We start from the raw sequence: 24,918 nt of genomic DNA, 5'->3' as shown, positions 1-24,918 counted from the left end.
GAGGGCAGAGTGTTCATGGCTCGTTAACCTTTAGAGCTCTGGAATCTGTTTCATAAGGAACTTTCTAAGTCCCAGGTCTTGTCTCCCTACCCCAGGCATTTTTTTTTTTTTTTTTTTTTTTAAAACAAAGAATGCCCCCTGAAGGTTTCCATCTCCATGAGATTCTTTGCAGGTAAATCACAGGGAGAGGCAAGCTTCAGCTATCTTAGGTGCAATTTGTCAAGTTTTTGTTCATTTTTAAGTTCGAATATATGTTATTTTTGAATCAAACTTTGCTTTGGTCTCGACCTCACCATCCGCTCCACCGTGCAGTGCCGCGATACATGAGTGCAGAGAACACACCAGAAACTAAAGGCTCTAAGTGTCACCGCTAACAGATGGACAAGATAATCGTAACCCAAGACAAGAATAATTTATTGCAATTCACAGAAACTCCATCTCCATATAAGGAACTGTCCTACGATTTATTTTATTGTATTTTTCCAGGACCTTTTAATACATTTTACTGACTATATCTCAAAAAACCCCAGAAATTAGCAATTTAAAAAGTAAGGTCGAGAACATGTGAATAAAAAATCTAAAACCCTTGAGATAACCATTTAATAGCTAATCCTGAATGGACTCTTGAGTCTGGAACACTAGAGCCAAAAATTATGATCACGTTAAACTACTTAACAAGCATCTTTACCTCCAGTCTGCTCCCATGAAATATAGTCTTGTCCCCAATAAGTCATCTCTCAAAAAACAAAACAAAAAAAATGTACAAGTTCCATTGTTTTGCTCCATAGCGTTACCACAGCTTCAAAGCTATGTTCCGTACAAAGAACAAATTTATTATCTGCATATACAATCGAGTCCCCTAAGCTACGATCCAAATTACGTTTTAAATCTCATCTCCTGCTCAATGACTCCACCTTCTGCTCCCGCCGGGTCAGCCTCACCGAATCACACAGTACTTACCAAGGACATCCTGGACTTTATATCCCCCTGGTGCTCTTGTTTGCCTGGGTCCCTCTGCCTGATGCTCCTCTTTCCTGATCCCTCTGAGTTCCCCTCAAACGCCTCCCAATTCTCTTGGGGTTAGCTGAAAATTCCTCTGTATTTCAGTAGTTCCTGGATCAAAGCTTTACTTCAGCACTTCTCACACTGCATTACTTATGAAAAAGGTTTCCCGGGCCTCCCCTTCTGATTGCTGAACTCCTCAGAGTTAGAGACTGTGTCTTCTCTGGGCACACGGGGTTCTAGCAGGTGGCAGAGATGTCATCAGTGCTCGCTAAGGAAAGGAAGGATGACCGCGTGACAGATTCTTTCCCCGGCAGGGACTTGGAGCTAATGCTTCCAACTAAGCTAGTATGGATGGGGAGGGGACCTGACTAATCATCCCAGATCAATAAATTAGGCAGATTGAGGCAGATCATCTGACGACCTGTGTACAGGCCTCATTTCTTCTACTTAATTCTGCATGCTCAATTGAAGAGAAAAATTATAACTACAATTATGGCTGAGTTATACTGGTAAAAAGGAAGAGATTTTTCATTTTATTTACTCCAAACTGTGATCTAAGCCACATGAGACTACAAGGCCCTGGCTATGTAAAAACACTGTGGGCTTGTGCCAATCATTTAACCTCTCTGGGACTTCACTGAAAAACAGAGCTATTAAGGCTTTGACTGTCACAAAGCTGAGGGGCCAGACCAGACTGAGGTATTTTTTTAATTCTAAGATCTATGATTCCGTCCATCTATCCATCCATCCGTCCACCCATCCATGAACGCTTAAGACCTCTTACAGCTCTAATATCTACAACTCTTCATCTTTGAAAGTTAGATTCAAAGAAAATGTAAGAAGTCTTGAACATATTGCCAGTACTCCCACCATATCAAGAGGAGTGACTGAGGGAGGTTGCCAATGGCAAGGAAGGAACTCACCAACACCGAAACAAGTTTCTCCAGGCAGCATTTGCTTGGGTTTGCTCCTTACGTGTTGTGTTGGGTTTCCTTGGCTGCATAGTTTGGGATGTCACATTTAACTTACAAGGGGCTAAATGGTTGTCTGATTAGTAATTTTAAAAAGACTTGGAAAACAGACAGGTGGATGAAATTCTACCAAATCATATTTGAGAACTGTCCATGGTGAGTAAGCACGTGCTGACAATAGCCACGTTCTTGCACACTTGGGTATTTGCTCTAGAAAAAAAGGAGACTGCACATCTCAGGAAATACGTAGCTTGGACAGGTCAGGGATCATTCCAGAGTCTACCTTTGTTTCTGTTGCATGGGCTGTTGCCTCATAGCCATATACTGCATGTCTTCTTGCAGACGATTCAGAGGGGAATCTGGCTTGACACGAATCCCATAGTAATGGTACTTGGAGTTTCCTCTTCATAAAAGAACAACAAACATTAGAGACACAGAAAGTCAGTCAAATCAATATTAATCATATAAGATGTCCACCTAGCTTCACACTGGGAAAGATTAGGTAAAAGCAGCATATTTATGTTATGTATTTATGATTCAGCTGTTCTGGATCACCCGTATATTTTTATGGAGGCTACAGCTGAAGAATCTAAAAAGATTCCGAATCAGCTGGCCCAGGGCCCCACGAGAAATCTTTCCTTATGAACTTAAATATTAGTACGAGAGCCCACTTAGTCCATGTAAGTTACACTTTTCTTTTCAAATTTGTATTTGAAATTTAATTTAGAAGGGGTAATGGTGGAAAAAAGGTCGGGCCAATAAAAATGCATTAACAGGAGAAAGGGTTGCACGCTAGATGGGAATTTATTATAAAGTGGTTGTACAAAAGGAAGAAAAGAAATCTTGATTCTACTGTCTTGGATACATTCTCCATGTTTGCAAGTTCTATTACTGCAGATGATGAAGGTAACTTTACGGACACAGAATGTTGTGGTGAAGTCTACTTTTTACTATTTAGAAACCTAAAAGGAAGCAGGCATTTAATCTATTGATTTTGAAACGTATTTATTAGTCTCCGTTCTAACGAATTCATACCGGTTTTGGGGGCTGAAAAAGATGTGTCACAACAGACATGGGGAAATTTCTCTGTTATAATGGCAAATTTCCACCTGGATAAAAATTGTCACAATTTCCCTATGTTCGTGAGAAAGACCATGTTTGTTATTAGAAATGACAAAGTTTTGCTCTGAATGGAATTTGCAAATTCTTGCAAAAATAACATTTTAAATATGTAAATTTTTGCAAAGGGAAAATAGTTTTTCACAAGTCTATATATAGCAAGACATCAGCTGCTTTTTCCATTTTTTTCTTTCATTTACAAAAAGAAATGCAAGAAGAGTGTGGATTAAATATTTTATGTAAAAATAGAATGGAATTTTACTTCCAAAATTAAAGAACATGTATCAGATGAAGCCTATATATTCAAAGACATTAAAATCTTATTATATAAATAATACTGCTATTTTTTTTTTTAAAAGTAGGGCATTTAATATCTACCTACTTTTGGGAAAATAAAACAGTATGAAAACTTAAGGCCTTCTACTTGCAGAAATTAGATCTTGTCTCCAAAATCCACTGCAGAATAGAACAAAAAACGAAAACAAAAAAAACACCAATTCGTAATGCTCTCCCTTACAAACAAGAGAAGGGTAGGGAGTAGAATAGGGGTGGGAAGCAGGGGATGTTCCCCAGGGGATGTAGCCAACGACAGCTACAGAGTAAAACGGTGTATCTCTTGTAGACCAAAATAGATAAAGTGTCTAGTCTTTTCTCCATTTCCTACAAAGCAGCATTTTCATTCAGTTGGTGGGGCGATGGTTGGGTAGATCAGCCATGTTTCATGGTTTTCTTCGCTTAAACTAATTTGCAGATGGATTCTAACAAAAGGTACCTTTCGACTTGCCTTTGTTCAGAAACACGGTGATTTTATTGTTTCACTTAGCTCCAAAACGTTGGAAAAAGGTCTAGTTTTGGTTTGAATTAATTCACCAGATTATTTTATTGATGAACAAGTAACAGCTCTGCATATAGTTCATCCAAAAAAAAAAAAAGAAGTGTCTGAGTTAGTTTGCCTCATGATTTATAATACTGACTTTCTTTCCCTTCCCTGGGTCAGGAGCAGTAAATGACTGCGAAACCACTGTCCATGATCGAGTCTCTGGTGCTTTCCCCTCATCGTTGTCAGTGATTTCTACATTAGAGTTCTGCTGTCTTCGTAACATAGCGTTTGCTTAAACTTTCCCCATAGGGTTTCTTTTCTCCTTATTCTTCTTCTAGGCTTTCCTTTCCATCTCTAATTGCAAACACTACATACAATTTTAAAAGGAACAGGAGACATAATTGTTACAGAGGGGGGAAAACAGAACATCAGAAAGGAAATGCTGCGATATTGCAATATGTACTTATAGAGTATGGATTCCACTCATTCACAAACCCAAACAACCCCAATTTTGTCCTTTTCTATTTTAAAGATGTGTTTCAAGGTTTGAATGGAGCCTCAAAATAGGACCCACTGAAATCCCTCTCAGCAACAAAAGGAGAACAACAATACCACTATTAGAATGTTGAATAAAGCCCAGAGTCTCAAAATATCGGCACGGTGTGCATAACTACAGAGCCCTCGGCAAGGGGATAGTAAGTTAGATCCCCAAGTGATGATTTTTGTGGTTCTGGGGGAAAAAAAATATGAGAGAGACAAAGAGCTTCTTTCAAGGGGCTGAAAGCTTTAGTTCCTTTAGCCATAATAGACAATCATATTCTTCGGTTTAAAGTATACTATCTTTTCAAGTATAGGTAGAAGAAAATATATTTATGAGAGAACTGAACCTCCAGCAACCGGAAGCCTGTACAATCACTTGAAATGCAACAGAAAGGAGTATTCACACTCTGAATACATATAGACCTCGTCAATGCCATTAAACTGACACATCCCCCCCCCCTTTTTAGCATACATTTACAACGAAGTCAATTACCGAGGGTCTCTTTGTTTTTTTAAAAATATTAACTACTCTTCTCTAAATACTAGGAAACTGTGACTTAAAAACCAATGACAGGTATATCATCTAGCGTTATACAGTGTAGCATCTTTATTTTTATACTTTTTAATATGGATTTCTGTAGGATTTAGGAAATCGCAAACATCCATATCCTTCTGCCCAGCTTCTTAAAATATTTATGTTATGATAATCTGTAAAAGTTATAGAAAGGCCCAAAATGAAACTCTACAGTTCCAAGTATTATGTTCATCATATTTTGATTAGTAAAAACACTCATATCTCTTTCCAAAGGAAAGAAACCAGAAACTAAGAATCTCTTTTACATTATTGGTCTCCGTACAATGGAAGTATAGTATATTTTTACTTCTATACATGTATGTTTTCACAGTTAAGAGTTTAAAAAAGACTAATAAGAGGTTAAATAGGACCATGGTATTACTGAGGGCTTCAAACTCCCCAGTTTTGCAAGTTCACCAAATGATTTTTAATTGATCTCCAGAAATGAAAAGAAAAACTCAGCTTTAATTTCTCACTCTATTCAAACAGAAGTTATTTATAAAGACATTTCAATGTAATTTTGCAAGAGTCAAGAGATACATAGTTTCCGATTGACTACATCACTTACTCATCTCTAGTCTGATTATTTTTAAAAAGAGAAAATAGTGATACATATTAATGTTTAAGGCACCATGTGTAACTCTTACACTAACAGTTTGGCTTGCTGATTTCTGTATGATTTGAGAATCAACTCTTCTCAAAGCTGTGCTCAGTTACATTTAAGACAAAGCATTGTTCTGGTTTGGCAATATTCCTTGAATAATGACCTCTACATGAGAGACTGTATAAACTGAGCTATTTCCTTATTTTTTTTTCTTTATGCGTTATCTGTAATCAAGCACTTTGGCTCAAACGATACACTGAACTGCTTTAGTTTGCAAAAGAGGGATTCGTTTATGATCTTACTTTTTCATACTAACCTAGTTCCCAATCTCCTGGTTCGTAATCCCATAAAAATTGACCTTATTAGTTTTCCAAAAGAAGCAGCATTGACTGGGTCCAGTTTGTGTTCCTGACAATGTCGTAGGTAGTGGTTGTACAGCGTGCTTCTGGGAAGGCTCACTCCTTCTGCTGTCTCGTAATTGTCCAACAGCCACTGGAGCTAGTATAAATAAGACAGGGTAAACACAGAGAAACCATATAATTTACCAAAATATCTACAAGCCGCTACAAATACAATACGCAGAAATACTCAGAAGATCTTCATCAAGCCTTGTAATAGGGTAAACTGTTGTAACTCAAAGGCTGGTGGTATAATTTGACCTTGAAAACTCTCGGAAATGTACATCGCTGAACATAGTTTATGAACCCGGACCGCGTCCGCGCCTTCAAACATTCAAGCACACGTAAAGAACACTAATATTCCCTGTATTGATTGCAATTCTGTAGACAAACACCTCTTTGGGGAATTCAAATAATCCCATTAACTGGTCATAAATAAAATGTATAACTGCTACAGAACAAGACATGTTTCCAAGCCTGGCAGCGTGCACAAAATACGGCTTTAGTGTTAGTTTGTTTTAACACATGAACAGCAGGCTGCCCTGTATGAGTTTTTGTATTAAGTTTCTATTCATTTACACAGAATTTTAATTTACTTATCTACTTTACTCAAACAGGACAACAACGGTGTTATCTAGTGGGTCAAATTCTGCAAGCAGAAAGGAAAAAATTCAGTCATTTCTTCCCCAGAAGGAAAAAAATTCACTAGATACTGATTTTTTTTTAAAAAAAATATTTAATTAAAAGGAATCTTTTATTATAATCATTGGAGTTTTTCTACCTCCCTGCTATGTTTTTACATAATTTTGGAAAACACATTACAATGGTAGTTAGTAAAGCAACATTTTCTCAGTCTGTAGGTTCACATTTTAAAGGTTGATGTTGTCTTCTATTTTTTAAAAATAATCTTTCAAGTATAGCAAGTGCAAAAAATTTTAGAAAATATAATGTAGATATGCATTACTGAATTTCAATTGTAGGAATATTATTAACTCGTTCATTCATTTCTTTATAAAAGGAGAAATGAAATAGATTTAAATGACTTTCTTAAGGTCACAGATTGTCTCAGAGCCCGATCTGGTTCCCAACACACGTTTCCTGATTACTTGCATACCGGTTGTTATTTCCATAAAGCAGCAAATACTTCACATTACTTGTCTCAACAAAATTTCCATGCCATATATAAGAGGTGTGATAAAGAAGTGATATTTTTACATGCAATTTAAATTAAACATAAGTTATGGGAGTCCAAGAATTCCTGGCACATCAACTATGATCCAGGCAATGTGCTAGGCACCTAGTGATGTAGCAGTGAATGTGATCTCACTCCTGTCCTCTAGGAATTTATAATCATCTTCCAAAAAAGACAATATGGACGCTCAAATACATTAAAGCAGTTGCTTACATATTTTAAGATTTGTGAACAAACTTAGAACTTGAACTTTCCGACTCTTCGTAAGAAAATCCATTAAAAATATTTTCTGAATTATTGCCTTTAACTATGACAGCTGAATTGCCCAGAACATTTTAATTTCAAATATTCCTACACGATGCTTATGTTTAATTAAACTTATGTCATTAAACTCATTCTGATGTTGGCTCAGAAAATATGGTCACCGAGTCTACAAGTTAGGGCAGAGTACTTTTTTTTTTTTAAAAGAAGGCTCCACACTGGGTGTGGAGCCCAACACAGGGCTTAAACTCACGATCCTGAGATCAAGACTTGAGCTGAGATCAAGAGTGGGACGCTTAACCGACTGAGCCACCCAGGTACCCCCGGAGCAGAGTACTTTTAAAAATAAAGTTCATATTCTGGTCAGGGAGACCTTAAAGTTCTCCGTGAACACTTACGCATATGAGTATGTGCATTTAAACATACCCATCGCCTCTATCGCATAGACAACCCTCCCTTTTTAAAAGGTTACACAAAATAAACGTTCATTTACATAATGACAGAAAAAGTAAAGGTCAAAAAGAATTCTTTAGAGATGAATCGTCTGTAACCTGTCAGGAAAGGCGTTTTCCAGAGACGTGTGATTTCTGAGTATTCTAAATAACACACAGAATAAGTTCACTAACACGTATTCATTTTGTATAAAAGAGAGGGGACACAATGCTTGGAAAATCCAGTTATTAAGGCTCAGATTAGTATTCTGCCTACCACAGTGGGACAGGATGTCTCTAGCGTTTCTTCATACATTTTAAGATCCTGTAGATGACGAAGGCAACTGCAGTTGCTGACACACAAAATACGGCCGTACAAACCTGCCCCAGACACTTCATTCACGTGCCTCAGTTGAATGACTGGCATCTGAAGGCATTGCTTCCTCACTTGAATGGTGCTGGGGAAGCTCTAGTAAACCATATCGCCCAGCAGTGCTAGCTCTGGTTCTGTGTGCATATACTAGAGAAAGCCTTCCGTTGGTTTTCTAAATATATAAAGAACATAGAAATATAGGACATAGACTACAGAAACATAGAAAGGAATATTCTCTGAGAAATTCAGCTTCTTGAGATGAAGGAATCTAAAGGAAACACCAAAAAAGAATCCTCAGAGAGGCAAACGTATAAAAACCCTAAATATTTTTGGGAAAACAATATTTTGCAACTGAACTAATCAAGTGTTCACGTCTACAAGTATTGAACATGCAACACACGTAAGTTAAAAATACTGAAGATATGTTTGTATGTATTATCTTTGCTTCCTCATATAAGGCATACTGTCAAAGCCAAACTACTAGGATTTTGTAACAAAAATAAATAAAAGTAAGACATTTCCTTCTTTGCTAATGAACAGAACATATATCTATATAGGAACTGTTAATTTAAAGGATATTCTTTTTTCAGAAATGGAAAATAATCTTATAACATGAACTTTATAACCAAAAGTTTACAACTAGTAAAAACGGATCTGATCCAAAATACCTTTAATGAGATATAAAGCAAATAAAATAATTTGTTTAATTAATGAGATGCAAATAGAAAATTTCCGTTAACTCCCTCAAATGTTTATTAGTTTTCTTGCAATATTTACTTAAACATAATGACAGGTATCTAAAAATGACAGTTTATTATTTTCTCATGATAAAGAAAACTGTCTTGTAGATAAAAAAAACTGAGAAGCAAATCTAATAATAAAATATTTGAAGGGTGTGCTCTTAAGATGCCCTTTGTAAAAGTGAAGACTAGTGCCAATATTGAAGTTCAACATAAAATATTTTGAGTCCAAAGGTATGTTGACATATATAAAAGAGTTAATGAGGCCATTCTTAAAGAAAACTTTTCACAGAAAGAGTGCGATAATGACAATACAAATTGTCTTAAAATACTTGGAAGCCTGGATAATATTACTCAAGCCCCAAATGAATAGTTTAAAGAAAATGCAGTTTTTACTGGATTGGCTGTGTGGTCCTCTGAAATGCTCAGTGAGTCCAATAATCTGGACTGACTGCTTTGCAAACTTTTTGTCTTATCGTATATAGTTTTACATTCTTATAGACCCTTCACTTCTAAGCCAGTTCTTAAGAAATCTGAGTTTATTTGTAATATGTGTGTATAGGTATGTATCTACATCGTCAGTTGGTTTGAAAAACTCCGTATGAGTGGGTGTTCTGATGACTATGACTCATGACTGCTTATGACCACGCAGCCGAGGTACAGTTTGTTCCCTGCCCCTTATTGGCAGGAGAAGAACGTTGATTGCTTGCCAGAAGGCTGGAGATCACTTTGGAAGAGCAGAAGGAGGTCGAGAGGAGGTAGAAAGCCCTGAAGGATGGAGACTCCAGCTAGGAAACCTGGGGGCAACTCTCCCACCCATGCACAGTGCTGCTGGGAGCTCCCTGCGTAAGGGGACATCGGTTTAGGGGCTACGGGGTTAGACCCTGAGATTCAGCGGGGGATTATCATGTGCGTTCTACGTGCCAGTTACTTCCCCTCCAAGTTCTGACACAGTGATGAAATTGTAATTCAGGTATCTGAGTCTGAAACACAGTATAAGAAAGGATTAATTTTGTTGAAAGAGAAACCTGGCTGTTAAGTGTAACCTAAAGGCATACACTTCTTGTGCTGCCCAAGGGAAGTCAGGGCCTGTTATAAGATATAGTTTCCTTGGGTTTTGTCTTTAATAAAATCCCTTTGGACACTAAAATTTGATACCCTTAACATTTAGCAATTTGGAACTAAATTATTATTATTTCTTTCACTCTTATAAAATGGCATAAAATATTTGTTTACGTTTATGGTTTTTAAAAGCCCATAAAATACCCTAGGAACTTTTAACCTTTATCTTTAAAACTTGATTATTTTACTAATGAACTAACACAAATTCATGCAAGGGTGGAAACCAAGATAATTGCATCTTTCAACCTTTGCATTTAATCTATATTAATCAGGGTAGATTAAGGAAGATGAACTGTTCCTATTTTTCCCAAAGGGAAATACTGATTGACAAATTAAAAAAAAAATACATACTGCATTCCTCAATTAACATCTAAATGTAACATTTGGCATTTTTTTCCCAGATGGATTATTATCCATTAGGATTCATTTTAAGTTCAGTTCACCGATGATACGCATTTTGACAGGTCTTATTTCTGTCATAACTTATATTTACAATACAGCAAAGTCAAGGTTAAGTGAGTATAAAACAAGGGTTTGCTTTGAGCTGAATATATTTCAGTAGCCAAAACCAGCAAAAATCATAAAACAACTACTTGCTAGATTGTAAAAAGTATAAAAAATAAATGCCTAATGTTTTTTATATACTTTAGAAGGAATTTTTTAAAAATGCACAAGAAGTTCAAGAACCTTATGTGGAAATTGGAACAATTAGTTCAAGAATATTTCTGTGTTTGAATTTGCAATCTAAAATATCTCACATTGGATACAAAATAATCATTAAGTGCCAACTTATATTAATTACAATTGAGGAGTATAAAATAAACTTAAGTCTGCGTGATACCCTAGTTTGTTTTACGCAGACAATTTGCATCATTTAGCCCCACTGCATCTTCACATACAAAAGATTTGGAAATAAAAATATTTAAATAAAAATTATTGTACTAATAGAGTAAATTCTGTAAAGCTAAATCGAAAGTACCATTCTAAAATACAAGGAGATGAGTGATACCACCCTTGGCTATTATTTGTTTGAAGGATTAAGATTATTTGGAGAGAAACAAAGTTGTCTACTCTTAAACTAACAGTTGCCCATGGGGCAATGATAGAGTGATCAGATACTCTTTTATTCAAATGGTATGCAGAGAGAAGGCCTCTATGCCAACAACGTTCATCGACAAACCTATGGAAGAATACTTGATAACAAAACAATGCGTGCATGAGTCCCCAAATAAATGTATACATGATTGGCAAAGGTACTTAGAATACTGAAGGTAAGATAAGGTCTGTTCCCTTCTATTACTTGTTTTCCTATGTTCATCCATTTAGCAAATATTTAGGAAACCTCTATCAGGTACCAGGTACTGTTCTAGGCACCAGGGATGCATCAGTGGACAGAACATATAAAATCCTTACTCTCTTGGGACTTTAACTTGTCAGTATGTATTCACTGTTGCCTCCACGGTGTTACTACCGATATAATTGCCATTATGTGAATATTGATAATAATAGAAAAAAAACATGGCACTCAGTGTAACTGTACTCAGTTTATGAATGGGGCACTATATAGGGTACGAAACTGAGGAGTATCTATGCATTTCCACCTGGAGGATGATAGCAAGATAATGATAAAAACGGAGCAGCAGTTCCAAGTACTCTTAAGGATATGCTGAAAAGGGGACACAAAATTCAACACCCCACCCCACCCCACTCCATCTTCTAATGTGTGGAAAGGTGAAAAACAAAGCAATCATATTGGATTCTACTGAAAGGAGATTATTTATTTGGTTTGACCCTAATAAGAATTTTCTAAATTACTCTGAATAATCAAATGTTGAAAGGGAAAATAGGAAACCCGTTTTATCCCATATTCCAAAACAGAATGACAATAGACTTTCTGCTCAAAAATCATGATTAAGATGCCTCTTTTGAAACTACTAAATACGGGACACAACTTATTGATCAGGTCTCCTAATTTTTTCCCTAATGAAATCGATCCTCTGTAATAACTGATAAGTCAGGGAAGTAACATCGTAAAGTTGGATTCATGTCCACTTTAAATAATCCCACAAACCTCAAATTAATCTCTATTATGTCCTGTATAGTGAGGGACAAAGGTAACTTACAGTTTACTGACATTTATGAAGGATATATTTTTTAAAAACTTTTCTGCTAAAATTTTTCTTTACAAGGGAACATCACCAATTAAGTGCACAGAATTTAAAATGCCCTTAGCAGGTGGTTATCAGTTATTTGGATTAACCTAACAAAGATGAGGAGCACTGTTAACTTCCCAAGGACAGAAAAACAACAGGATTCTTGTTATGCGTTCAGGGAGAACCCTGACTGGTCAGCAGAGACACCATGGATCCTTCCTCTACTGTTCCTATACCACCTGGAGAATCACTGGTATTTCTAAGGACTTGACCGTAAATGTGCTTTACATGAATTTAACTACCTCGGAGGTGTAATAAAAATGAATCAGGACATCTAGAGAAAGATTATCACCGCAGTCACAATATTCATGCCCACTCTATATACTGAAATGTCTCTGGTAATTAGAAAACACTATGGAGGAGGTGCTGTGCTAGGTAATAAAAAATAGGAAGCCACAGAGTCACAAACATTTGTTTGTTGTTGGTATAGCTTAAGCCACACGTTCATTAACATTAAATATTATTTCGTGAGTTTTGCAAGAGAATAATAATCTCAAAGAAACCCCAACATGTCTGAAAATTTTCCAACAAAAATATATTAAAAAAGTTCTTATACCTACATTATTGTTCATGGAATACTAATAAATATAGGTAATTCAAGTTAAAATTAAACATATCACATATTTTACTAAACGGCATAATTCAAGTGAAAATGAGATATGAATTGAATAACAAAACACAATTTCTTAGAAGTCTCACAGTTCAAAAAGGTAACTATAAACTTCAGGTGTTTTTTTTTTTTTTCCTCTTACGTTCCCTATACATTTTTGACTAAAAGCGAACAACATCTTTACTTGCCATTTTCAAAACATGAACACCAGTTAGTCATTACCCACCCCCAAAAAACATACACCCTAATAGTGTACATTAAACCAGCCTTTATACACAACTACAAACTCATGCTAACACAGCAGTGATATACTGATGAAGCATGTAAAAGAGTGACATATTGCATACAAATTTTCAGACAGGGGGAAAAAAATCACATTCCTTAAACTGTTTCAAAAAGAAAGGCCAAAATATATATTATTTTGAAATTTACAACCTATAATTTTCACCAGAATTGCAGGTATTCTCCAAATTGGCTAACCTGTTTTTTTTTGCCATGATACTTTTCCCTTGAAAAGGAAAGAACACACAATATTCGTTTAAAAACAAATGTGTAAAACACATGGAAGTTGTTTTATGTTGGAATATAAAATTTAAATCTTTGAAAAGTCAATTATTTAAAAAGCACAGCAAAACATTATCTGTGAACTAAAGGTTTTAGATTTATTAAAAAAATAACAATATTTCTTTTCAGTTGGGTGATTCAGTTTTAGAATTTTCACTCACAAAATATGGGGAAGAATTTAAAAATCATAATAACTTATCTCTCAGTTTAAGAATACATTGCCAGTTGGGAGGGAAAACTCTAAATTCTTAGTGTGTTGTCACTGATACTAATTTAGCAGATATGTCTAAAACAGATATAAGTCATTGCTCTATTTACTTTTTCCCATATATTCAGAAATCATGGCAACAAAATAATTTTTAATCAGCATTTCCATCAGTTCCCCTGACTTTGAAATTTGAAAATGTTTATACTTTCACAAAACTGTCATTGCTCTTCCCAGACTTACCAGTGTTACTGTGATGGCTGCATCTGATAACAGTTAAAAGCATCAAGAAATAGTAACAATGATCCTGTTTAACCTCAATTGTTAGCAATTTATGGCTTATCAAGAGTCTCACTTCTTCTCTTGGCCCAGTTTCATTTTTCTGTAAGTCTCAAGAACTGAGCTCATGCAGGTCGCTGTTTCCTGCCCACCTCATATAGTCTTACTGGTAAAGAAATCATTTTCAGACAGTTTACCATTGGATTTGTTATTAATCATCTTTTCCCACTTTAAGAAAATACTACCAGTCATACAAGTAGACACGACTGTCTCCCTGCTTCAGACACAGAGATGCGGATCACAGGCATTTGCTTCAGAGTCAATTAATATCAAACCAGAAAGCTTTAAATATTGAAAATCCCCATTAATTAACTTTCACAAGTAAATGGCAGCTCGGTATTAACTTGGAAATGTTACATCTGTACCAAAACAGCACAAAAACCTAGTAAAGCAGTATATCAGGGGCTCCTTTTTTTTTTTTTTTTTTTTTTTTTTTTTAGATATTCCACTGTACAAAATAGCCATTAAGGGATACAGAGATCATAGGGGGCTGAGAAAAGAAGGTTAAGAAGCAAAATAAATAAGTAAATAAATAAAACAAGCATTTAGAAGCAAGCAACACATGCAGAACAAGCAAGAGATTAGTTTACATGAAGAAGAGGCAACTTACATGGCTGTTGAGGAGAGAGCTTCTGTGAGTGGACAGACCGTCAGACTTTTGCAGCGTCTCAATCGCCATTTCAATCTGATAATAGATGTCATTAAAAAAAGGGCTCAAGACAAGATAGTAATAAAAGGCTCACCAGAGAATTTTTGATAGATTCTCTAAAGCTCAATTTCTTCTTCAATGGTGGCTAATGAACAGCTCTCAACTCAATGTGTATTTCCCCCATCTTCCCGCCCCACCCCCAGAGAATAAAATAAAAATAGGCACGCTAAGGATAAGCCCGATCGCAAAAAGTACACCTCTTTTTTGGACAGTCTGTGATGACGACCAGAATGGAGGCCTGAGGAGCAGGAACCCCGGTGGATTCTTTCTAGTCATGAGAAAATGGTCTTGACTTTCAGAGTTCAAGGCGTGGGATAGTAACCACTCTCTTTCCAAATAGTCTCCCACCTAAAGAGTATTTAATATCTGCTCTACTTTCGTCATGAAAGAAAAATTACCCTGCAGATTTTGTGTTTAACATGCATTAATATTTTAATGCAAATGTACAAGGACCCCTTCATTAATGTTCAAAAGCTACTAACTCTATCCATTCCTCTCTTAACCCTGTATTAAAATTTGGAAGTGGATGGTCATTAGTATGAACAAACACTACGATGTAATCATGGCCCCTGCGTTATATTTTAGGAAGTGGTGGTGAGGCAGCGCTATTAGAAATGACAGCAGAAATGAAACATAAAAGAGAAAATAATTCAGAGTCAACAAAGAAAAGGACAACCACAGAAAAGTTTTATACCGTGTAATCTCCGCATACCATGAGAAATCACAGCACCCTAATTAAGTAGCAGGTGCCAATAATAAACGGGGTGCGCTCTTGGTAACCTTATATCGAAAGATGTCTCTCTCTCGGCTCCTAGGCTAGGGCATGTACTGTAAAAGCAGATTCTGAACGCGCTCTGTTTGGTTACTGGGTTACATTAACAATATTAACTAAAGTTAAATTTAAAAATCACATTATGTAAGAGAGAAAATTGATTTCATTACTTTTATTTCTACCATGTGATCAAATCAACTATCAGTAGAAGCAGTGATAAAGAATACTTCGTGTTTTCAAATGTAGTTAACTTACTTCTCATTTACAGTGGCTATGGAAACTAACGATGCCTTGAAATGCTCACATACCGTGTCCCCCCACCAACACAAAAACCATGGATGCCAATGTCCAAAGCAAAGTTCTTTTCCCCCACCAACTTCCCAATTGCTTTCTGGTGGAACTTTATCCACGGAATGTTCAGTCTCAATTATATCAGCATTAAATCCAATTTTCTTCCAAGCAACTTGGGAACTTAATAGCTTTAATTCTATTTTATGTTATTTCCACAAGTTACCGGTTCTTCCTCCCTAGAGTTAACAAGATATAATACTGACAAAAATGTTAGGCTAGGAATTATAGAAAAAAATATTCTTAAAATAGAGATTGTAATAATTCATAAGAAGATGTAATACAATTTGTTTCACTGTTAATTTCTTTTAGATCACAAAATTAAGTAACCTGGCTTCTAAAACACTCTTCCTCCCAGGTAGAATGGTCACGTAGTTTACCATCCTACTTGAAAATCAACTGAAAAGAAGGTAATACCGTACTAGTGAAAAAAGACACATTATAGAAAGAGCAATGTAAGCATAATGAGTACGCAAGCTTTTTTACTAAAATGTTAAACTTCAAAACTATAAAGGACCTCGGTAGTGCGTCTCTTAAAAGGGCATCTGTAAGTGTTCTTGTTTTCAAAGAGAACACATCTATCAAAAGAAAAAAAAAAAGCTGCAAAGCCTCACCCTCACGTGACTTTAGATCACTTCTATGACGAATTCGCTCAAAAGTCTGATTTGCTCTTTAAAAAAAAAAAAGGGGGTGCCTGGGTGGCACAGTCATTAAGCGTCTGCCTTCGGCTCAGGGCGTGATCCCGGCGTTCTGGGATTGAGCCCCACATCGGGCTCCTCTGCTGGGAGCCTGCTTCTCCCTCTCCCACTCCCCCTGCTTGTGTTCCCTCTCTCATTGGCTGTCTCTCTGTCAAGTAAATAAATAAAATCTTAAAAAAAAAAAAAAAAAGTCTGATTTGCTACGATGCCCACGTTTTCTTTCAAGTTTGAGTGTGGAGAATTCGAGGTTCGATTTCAGTCTACTAAATAAAAATAAAATGACCTGCACCGCGTGATTTCCCACATCGAGATGAAAGGTGAAAATGACCAGTGGTGTCATTGCAGTAGTGAGGGCGAAACCCAGGTCTGTGTGTGGTTATTAATCAGCAATTTTAATGTCTTTATGACTAAAAGGATTCGTGGCTGCTGTTCTTTATCATTAAAAAGTGGGCATGGGAGACAAACATTTTCCATTTCTTCCTTAAACCAGTGAAGCTTTAGATGATGATTATACAGGAGGTGATTTTTTTTTGAGAAGTCAATGCTCTGAACTAAGGTTCAGTGCCCGGCTGTATCTCTTACTGAATAATCACCCTGCAACTGAGTCACCAGGAGTGTCTACATCGTCTCTGCGATTATCTCCTGCTAGGATACGTGGTGCTTGGGAGTTTAGGCTGGTTCAGGTGACCCCGGACTATTGCTTCATAATCAGATAAGAAGCTATGGCAACTCTTCTGAGACCAAATGGTGGGATGCTGCACCCAACATGAGACGTCTGGCCTGGAGAGAGAGGCTCTCAGAGCATTAAGTGGGATTACTGGGGTGAGGGACTCCAACGAACTCCCCGTGTGAAAGACCAGGTAAGAAATGGCTGTCCATTCCAGACATTCTAGCCACATGACTTCCTAGAAAAATCACTCTTTTCTGGAAGATAAAAAAAGATCCTCATCACTGTACTAGGGACGATTTTAAAACCCTCCAGATTCACCAGCTTAACGTAGGGCTCCCGTGAGAATGGGAATCGACTCTGGGGGTGGTTCTCTGCCGAAGACAGGAAACTGCTTCCATCCTACCGCAGACGTATTTTCAGCAATGCGAGGAGAGGATTTTGCACTGTGTTTAGACAGGCTGCTGCAGTCTCGAGGAGTGGCAGGCCTCGGGCGCAGAAGAGCAAGAGAGGTAAGTGAGATGTTCTCCAGCCCTGGGAATCGCGTGTGGCCTCCGAGGCTCAGAGGCGGCCCGGATTGATGCCCGACCGAGTCCGAAGCGTCAACACGCAGGTAGTGAGAACTTCCTACAGTCGCACGCCAGACTTCTTTCTGCCCACACGGTAGCAGGAAGATGCAAAGACCTCTTTGCCGTGTGCCCTACGACAAGGTACTACGGAGCATCACGTGAAAAATGGTGACTGCGCGGAGCACCTCGCTGAGAGAGTCACTGACCATGAACATGATTCAGAGAAATGAGACTTCACCAGAGAGCAGGGACCCCTGGGAGTTTGACTGTCAGTGAAGCTTAATTTGGGTGAAGAAAGAGGAAAAGGACACTGGCTGCTATATTAAAAAAAAAAAAAATGTTTGGGATTTTGTCACCAGTTAGTCAGTCACTGGAGAATTAAAATGAATACAGGTGTAGTCCCTAGCTTCCCCACATAAACGCTGAGTTCTCAAAAGACCGCAAGCCAGGGAATGGTATAAGTGGGTTTCCTTCACTTGGGCAAAAGACTCCCCATACTAAGTCTGGAGTGCTAGTTCAAGACTATACCAACTACTTCTCTTTTGGTACAGAAAGTAACATGATCACAACTGTGATAAAAATACAACCACATGGCAACAAGCAAACCATAGTGCTTGTGTGGCAGACTGTGTGTGTGTGTGCGTGTGCGTGTGCGCGTGTGTGCATGTGTGTGTATGGTGGATTTAAGAGAAAAAAAAGAAAATGTGGTCTCTGTAAGGCAGAAGAAACCCCTATTATTTTTGAGAATATAGCAAGTATATACATCTCTGGCAGACTGAACCAGTGAAGGAAGTCTTTCCTGATTTCTAAGGAATTAGGATCAGAAATTCAGAAGAGGCCAGGGAAGTGTTGTATTTCATATCCAGGAGAAAAAAATAAATAAAACTCAGTGGAGCTCCTACAAAAAGAGAGCAAACCCACTAAGAAGACCTTGAAGGGGACAGGGTACCTATGATCTGATGGGGGATGGATACACAGTATGATAAACATGTGGCCTCAAACCCGGGCTGCAAACTCTTTTCCAGTCACTATGACGCTAATGCTGCCTTGTGGGAACCAAGGACAAGTGGAGAGTCTCCAACCATCCACGGTTACCCTGAGGCTTGTACAATATCCAACCAAGAATCAGTATCCCAAAAAGGACTTCAGAGCAAAGTCCCGCCCAAGCTCTTAGGAAAGGAGGATGGGAAGAGGAGAAGAGGGGTCAGCGGTGTCTGATGTGCAGCAAATATCTGTTTGTATCCTCTTCTCCCAAGCTCAAAGAAGGGATCGATACTGTACTCCTTCTAAGGCAGCAAATACTTTTAAAGACAAAAATCTAATAAGAAAAACCCATTTTCCCCATTATTTATAATTTTCCCATTATTATTTACAATTGGTATTTATAGTTCCCCTAACATTACGGATGGCCCTCTTATTATTATAAGTTGACCCCTCATTTTGCAGAGTTGCTCTCAGGCTTAGGTGCCCTGCTGGAGGGTTGGGAGGTTTACAGGAGGTGGGGATCTGGGAAGATGGAGGTCAGCATTCACCTCACCCGCGCAAACAACGGGCAGACTGGGGAGAACAGGGAAGTACAAAGAGGCTTTGAGTGACTGTTCTGGAGAGGGTGATGCTAAAGCCTCAGCTTTTTCCTCTACAAAATCGCCAGTAAAATCTCTACCGCTCCCAGGTACTGCAGTACAAGTAATCAAGGCTGGCTGGAGCACAGGGTTCATTTAGGAGCACTGGACAATGTCAAAAAGGTAAACTGCAGTTTGAAATGCAGGGAAATGTGAAGAGGTGCAGAGTCTTTTGCATGAGTTACACGGGGTAAAAGAGAGGCCCCCTTGGACATGTGATTTCTATATCCATTTATGTATGCCTATACAATGACTCAAATAGAGTATTGCATTGTGGACAATTAGGGCTCTCTCTTAATGTAAGTATCAACCAGTCATTCCATTACATGCTAATAAGACAGAAGGAAAAAGAATAATTATATCACCTTATTCATTGTCTTTATAGGTCAAGGCATATTCTCTTGACTCTGAAATGGCTTTTTAATCTATTTTAAAGACTAAAGGTCAAGATTGATATATTCAACTACCACTATAATTAAAATTGGTCTCTTGGTAGAAACTATTTCCTTCCGTTAGAACTGTTAAAGAATGTGATTTAAAAATAGAAGTAATATTATAGTGCTTTATGGTTTATAAAGCCTTTTTTTATATTAATTCTCTTGTGATCTTCACAGCAACTTTGTGAAGTCGGAAAGGCAAGCAATATTATCTCCTTTTCACAGATTAGAAAACTGAGGCTCTCTGGGATTGAGGGATTTTCTTCAGATTACACAGGTATTAAACATGAGACTGGAATACAAGATTTATCTCTCGAAGTTCAATATCATTTTCATTTTATGCAAATACAACATAAATATAAATCATGGAATATTTCAAATCAAAATATCAAATACATCAAATGAAACTCTCTTCTGGGGACCGGCTTGCAAAATTAAGATTTGCTAAAATGGTTTACTGTCAATAAACAAGAAAATCACTTTCTAATAGGCAATGGTCTACATATGATTGATAAGTATTACTTGAAAATGATTTCAAAGTGATCAAGTTAAAGGCAACAAAATGTTTTAAGTGGATAGTCACATTTTAATCATCATAAAATAGTTATGTTTAATGTATACTAATTATATTTTCTTGTTCATACTGGTTACTGTATTAATCTCACCAATTAACACAGCATTTTTTTTCTTTGTGAAAGAATGGTAAATTCTTTAGAGAAATCCAATCAAGAGAATACACTTAAGACTGGAAATTTCCTTTGGGGTAATTGCTCCCGTGAACTCTTAAGACTTCACATTTTGTTTGCATTTGAGATCAAGTAAGGCAGAAATGTTTCTACTTGGTGGCTTTTGTTCAGAAAAGGTATCTGTGATGACCGACATCAACACATGGCCACCACACTTACCCTGCTAGAAACGACAGCCTCCTGGTGTATAAATGACAGCACGGGCGGGGTGGGTGGGTGGGATTTCCTACAGGAAGCCCTCCAACCAGGAACATCAGAGGGAAGAACACCTGCACTTTGGATAGAGACCTGCAGTCTCTGTAACTGCTCCAACACAGGGTTTTTCAACGTGTGGCTCTAGACACTTGTTAGAGATGCAGAAAAACAATAAACAAGAACACAAAACAAAGCTAAGGCTCCGCTCTCCTCTTCAATTTGCCCAAAGCTGTGCTTTTCAGAATGGAAGGTGCAACCCAGTAGTGGGTTATGACATCCATTATGTGGGTCCTGATCGGCATTTTTAGAAAATCAGTGAAATCAACTAGAGTAGAAAATAATCAGATGTCCCTGTACAGCGTATGCGTAAATACCATCCTGCGGAACTCCGGTTTCAGACACCTGATATGAATGACACACGTATATACATAATCCTCTATCTGTGTATATCTAGATGTGTACTTATGCGTGTGTGTGTGTGTGTGTGTGTGTGTGTGTGTGAGCACAGGGCCACAATGTAAAGGTATTTCTTATTGTGGGTTGTGACCCTAAAACTTTGAATACTCTGCACTCAGAAGTTAAGTCCGTTCCCTGCAGGTCCCTGGATCCCTTCTTCTAAGACTCTACTGAGAGATGTCTCTTGGGCCCAGGAGGTCTGACAGTGCAGATGGTAACACTCCCGCCGAAGCTAAGACTCTGAATATGATAGTGCTCTTTTTGTACGTTCAGATGATACAGAAATCAATACGTAAATCCATTAAACACAGCGATGCTGAAAAGAAGCTTAACACTGACAGAGTCAGGACATGTTGTTCCTTTAATTCTTTAAAAAAAAAAAAATTAAAAATGTCCAGATGACACTCCTAGACAGCTTTGGTTTCTGTCTCCTCTTGAACCAGAAAGTAGCTAACGATGAAATCTTAATCTTACGTGCCTAAGCATTCAGAGCAAAGAAGTTTTAGGTCTTGCAAATGTCTAACTATATAAAATCTTCTCCATTCACATAATTTTATGACATCTAGAGAAAAAATTTAAATTGTTATGCTTTCAACATGAAGTTTTGGCAGTTTTGTACCACCTGAAGCTATTCTGAAATATTTATGAGGGAAAAAAAAAACACATTTGGATAAAAAAACTTGCATAAATTGAATGTGTTCTGAGAACATTTGACTTAAGTTGGTGGATTGAAACCAAGACTGCTGGTTTGGTTTCTCTGATCACTCTGTACAGCCCACATCCCTCCGCCCTCACCGGGACCCAAAAGACTGGCATTATCAGTGCGTGACAATGAAACTATTTTCTGACACATCTATTCCATAAGCACTCAGGGCTAGAATTACCCTTCGGGAACCTGCTGGGTTAGAATTAAGTGATAGGATTTAAGGCCAAGTTTACATTTTCGAATGTATAAGATTTCAAATCTGCCTTTCACAGATTATTCTGAGTACGAAGCACATGTTCACTTCGTATTTAGTCTGCATAATCACTAAAGCAGGATTTCTCCAAGTGTGGTCGTGGATCAGCATTACGGGAGTCACCTGGGCACGTGTAAGGAATGCAAATCTTGGACCCTTCCCCACACTGAATCAAAAGCCCCGGGGGGAGGGCTTCAGGGATGTATTTAATCAATGCCCCAGAGAAGGCACATTCAAGTTGGAGGAACACTGCAGTAAAATAGTCTCAAAGTTCTCTTCTTTGTCAGGGTCAGACTGCAATTACTCCTTCAGTGGGCATTCGTTCCTACCATGGTGTGAGGTGACTCTTCTTAGAGAACAATTTTGAAGTCTAAGTATTAATTAGATTTTTGCTTCTCTTTCACTCTCTTCCTACCCAGTCCGACCCTACCTTTAAGCAATTTTGCAATTTATCTCAGCAACATAACCAGAAGATAAACAAAATTTTGGAGAATCTAAAATTAATCAATGTATAACACATTAACATTTGTGATTTAAAAAATAATGTGGTAAGAGACAAAAGTGAAAGTAACCACTTTAAAGAAATCTGGAGGCTATTTGTGGATTTCCTTTTTTGCCTTCGAGGATCAGGCAGCTTTCTGGTAGGCCAGAACTGGCTCCGGTACCCACATTGTAAACCCTTATACTCCTAGAAGCACGTGCCTGGTCCACACTGATGGCTCAATATAGGTCTGAGTGCGTGAGTGATTAAATAGTCCAGACTCCAAGTACACGAATACAAACACAAAACATTCACTTTCGCTCCAAAATACTGAATAAGAGTAGATCCAAAGATCTTTACTAAATTTAATGCCAGTTTCTGTTCTCTGAATTTCCCGCAGTCTAATAAAGGAGGACTTCTTCCAGGTACAAGATTTCATTCGAACTGTGACACCTCATTGACAGTCTTTATACCGGGCTCGTAAAGAAAGGGGTGTATCGGCTGCATGCATTCAGGGGACGTGACCAGGTAGATACACTTTATAATCATCAAGGGCTTGCTTGAGATTTCTGGAAATAATAAATCCCCTTTTTTTCAAATAAATAATGTATTCACATGTCCCCACATTTTTTTTCTTCAAGCATTCTTCTAGGGATCTTTGTGCTTATATAAGCATATGCAAATGCATGTTTCTATTTAAGCACACACACACTACCTCTTGCTTTTTCACTTAACAATATGGAGATCTTTCCATCTCTCTCGATCTCTATCTATGTATGTCTCCTCTATGTATACATGTGTACATACACACGCTGCCTCATTCTTGACTGGCTGTCTAGAATTCCACTGAATGAACAAATGCACCAAAATTTATTTAACTATTTCCCTGCTGATGGACAGTTAGCCTTTCCCCAATTTTCCTGTTATTTAACTCTACAGTGAATATGGCTGTTCACACAGCACCTCACATTTGTAAGTGTATCATCAGCAGGATAAATTACTAGAAGTACACTCCCAGGGTCGAAGGATATGTGTATTTTCAATTTTTATAAAAATTCCCGTAGCGCTCTCCAATCCTGTCTGTGCCAATTTAGATTCCTCTTAACAGTGAGCCAGAGGGCTGGTTTCTTTACACCCTTGGCAAGGCTGACTGACTTCTCCAGCTTCACCTGTGTGAGAGATGAACAACAGTCTCTCTTTGTGGTTTATTTTTCATTTCCTTTTCAGGGGGCTGCTCACTCATATACTTTCGCCACTTTTGGGTCTTTTTCTGTTTTTCTCATGGATTTATAAGAGTGGTCTATACATTAAACAAGTTAGTTCTTCAGATACAATGTCTCAAAGCTTTACGCCAGGTTGTTTCACTGTTGCCTTTATTTACTGTGGCTTTTGTCACAGGGGATGCTTCCCCTGTATGTAGCTGATTTTTGAGACATTCTTGGTAGCTTCTGGATTTTACATCATGCTTCATCACTATGAAAGATAATGATAAAATGCATTTTTCCATCCAAGTGCAATGAATTTTTGTATCAGGAGTTAATGGATGGAACCAATCTACTTTTCTTTTCTGAATAGTTATCCAGTTGTTCCAAGCATCATTTATCAATAATCCACCATTTCTCCACTGACAGACAATACTACCTTTACCATACACTATACTCCTACACTCATTAGGCCTGCTTATGGTCTTTAGTCCACCACTGGTCCATACGGATCCATTCATGTGCCAACAATTGTTTGAATTATTGTAACTTTATAATATGTTTGAAATCAAATCGTAGAGCTGTTAACATCCCACTCCACTCTCCATTATTTCTCTTTTTACAAAATTGCCTTCACTATTCTTGCATGTTTATTTATATAAACAGGCTTTTTTATAAAAAGAACAAAATCTATCGGTATTTTGATTGGGTTCATATTGAAATATTAAAGTTAATTTAAGAAGATTCAAAATGTTTGATACTGAAACTTGTTTTTCCATTATGCAAACTTCTTTTTGTGTCCCTTAGGAAACTTTAAAGTTTTATTTAGCAGCTGGATCTTGCACATAATATTGTTACTTTACTACATGGTATATTTTAAATTTATAATAGATGAGATCTTTGCTTCCATAATATTTTCTAACTACTATGGTTTATATCTAGAAAAGCTACTGATTTAATTGAATATTAATTTTAC

General features: G+C 37.4%; 1 protein-coding gene across 10 annotated transcripts in view; it reads right to left on the bottom strand.

The window, feature by feature from the left end:
- Positions 1-24,918, bottom strand: part of RFX3 (regulatory factor X3) — a 439,811-nt gene that overhangs the window by 66,365 nt on the left and 348,528 nt on the right. For 8 of the 10 annotated variants that reach the window (XM_057305525.1, XM_057305524.1, XM_048218289.2 and 5 more), the window contains 3 exons: positions 14,692-14,766; positions 5,950-6,131; positions 2,260-2,379 (listed from right to left, as the gene is read on the bottom strand). In XM_057305525.1, coding sequence (XP_057161508.1) covers positions 2,260-2,379; positions 5,950-6,131; positions 14,692-14,766 — 377 coding nt within the window. The remainder of the gene's footprint in view (positions 1-2,259; positions 2,380-5,949; positions 6,132-14,691; positions 14,767-24,918) is intronic. The other 2 variants (XM_048218290.2, XM_057305527.1) reach the window with 1 other exon arrangement.

Source organism: Ursus arctos, unplaced genomic scaffold (genome assembly GCF_023065955.2).
Source record: "Ursus arctos isolate Adak ecotype North America unplaced genomic scaffold, UrsArc2.0 scaffold_33, whole genome shotgun sequence".
Classification (NCBI taxonomy): Eukaryota; Metazoa; Chordata; class Mammalia; order Carnivora; family Ursidae; genus Ursus; species Ursus arctos.
This window is presented reverse-complemented; position numbering and strand designations above follow the sequence as displayed.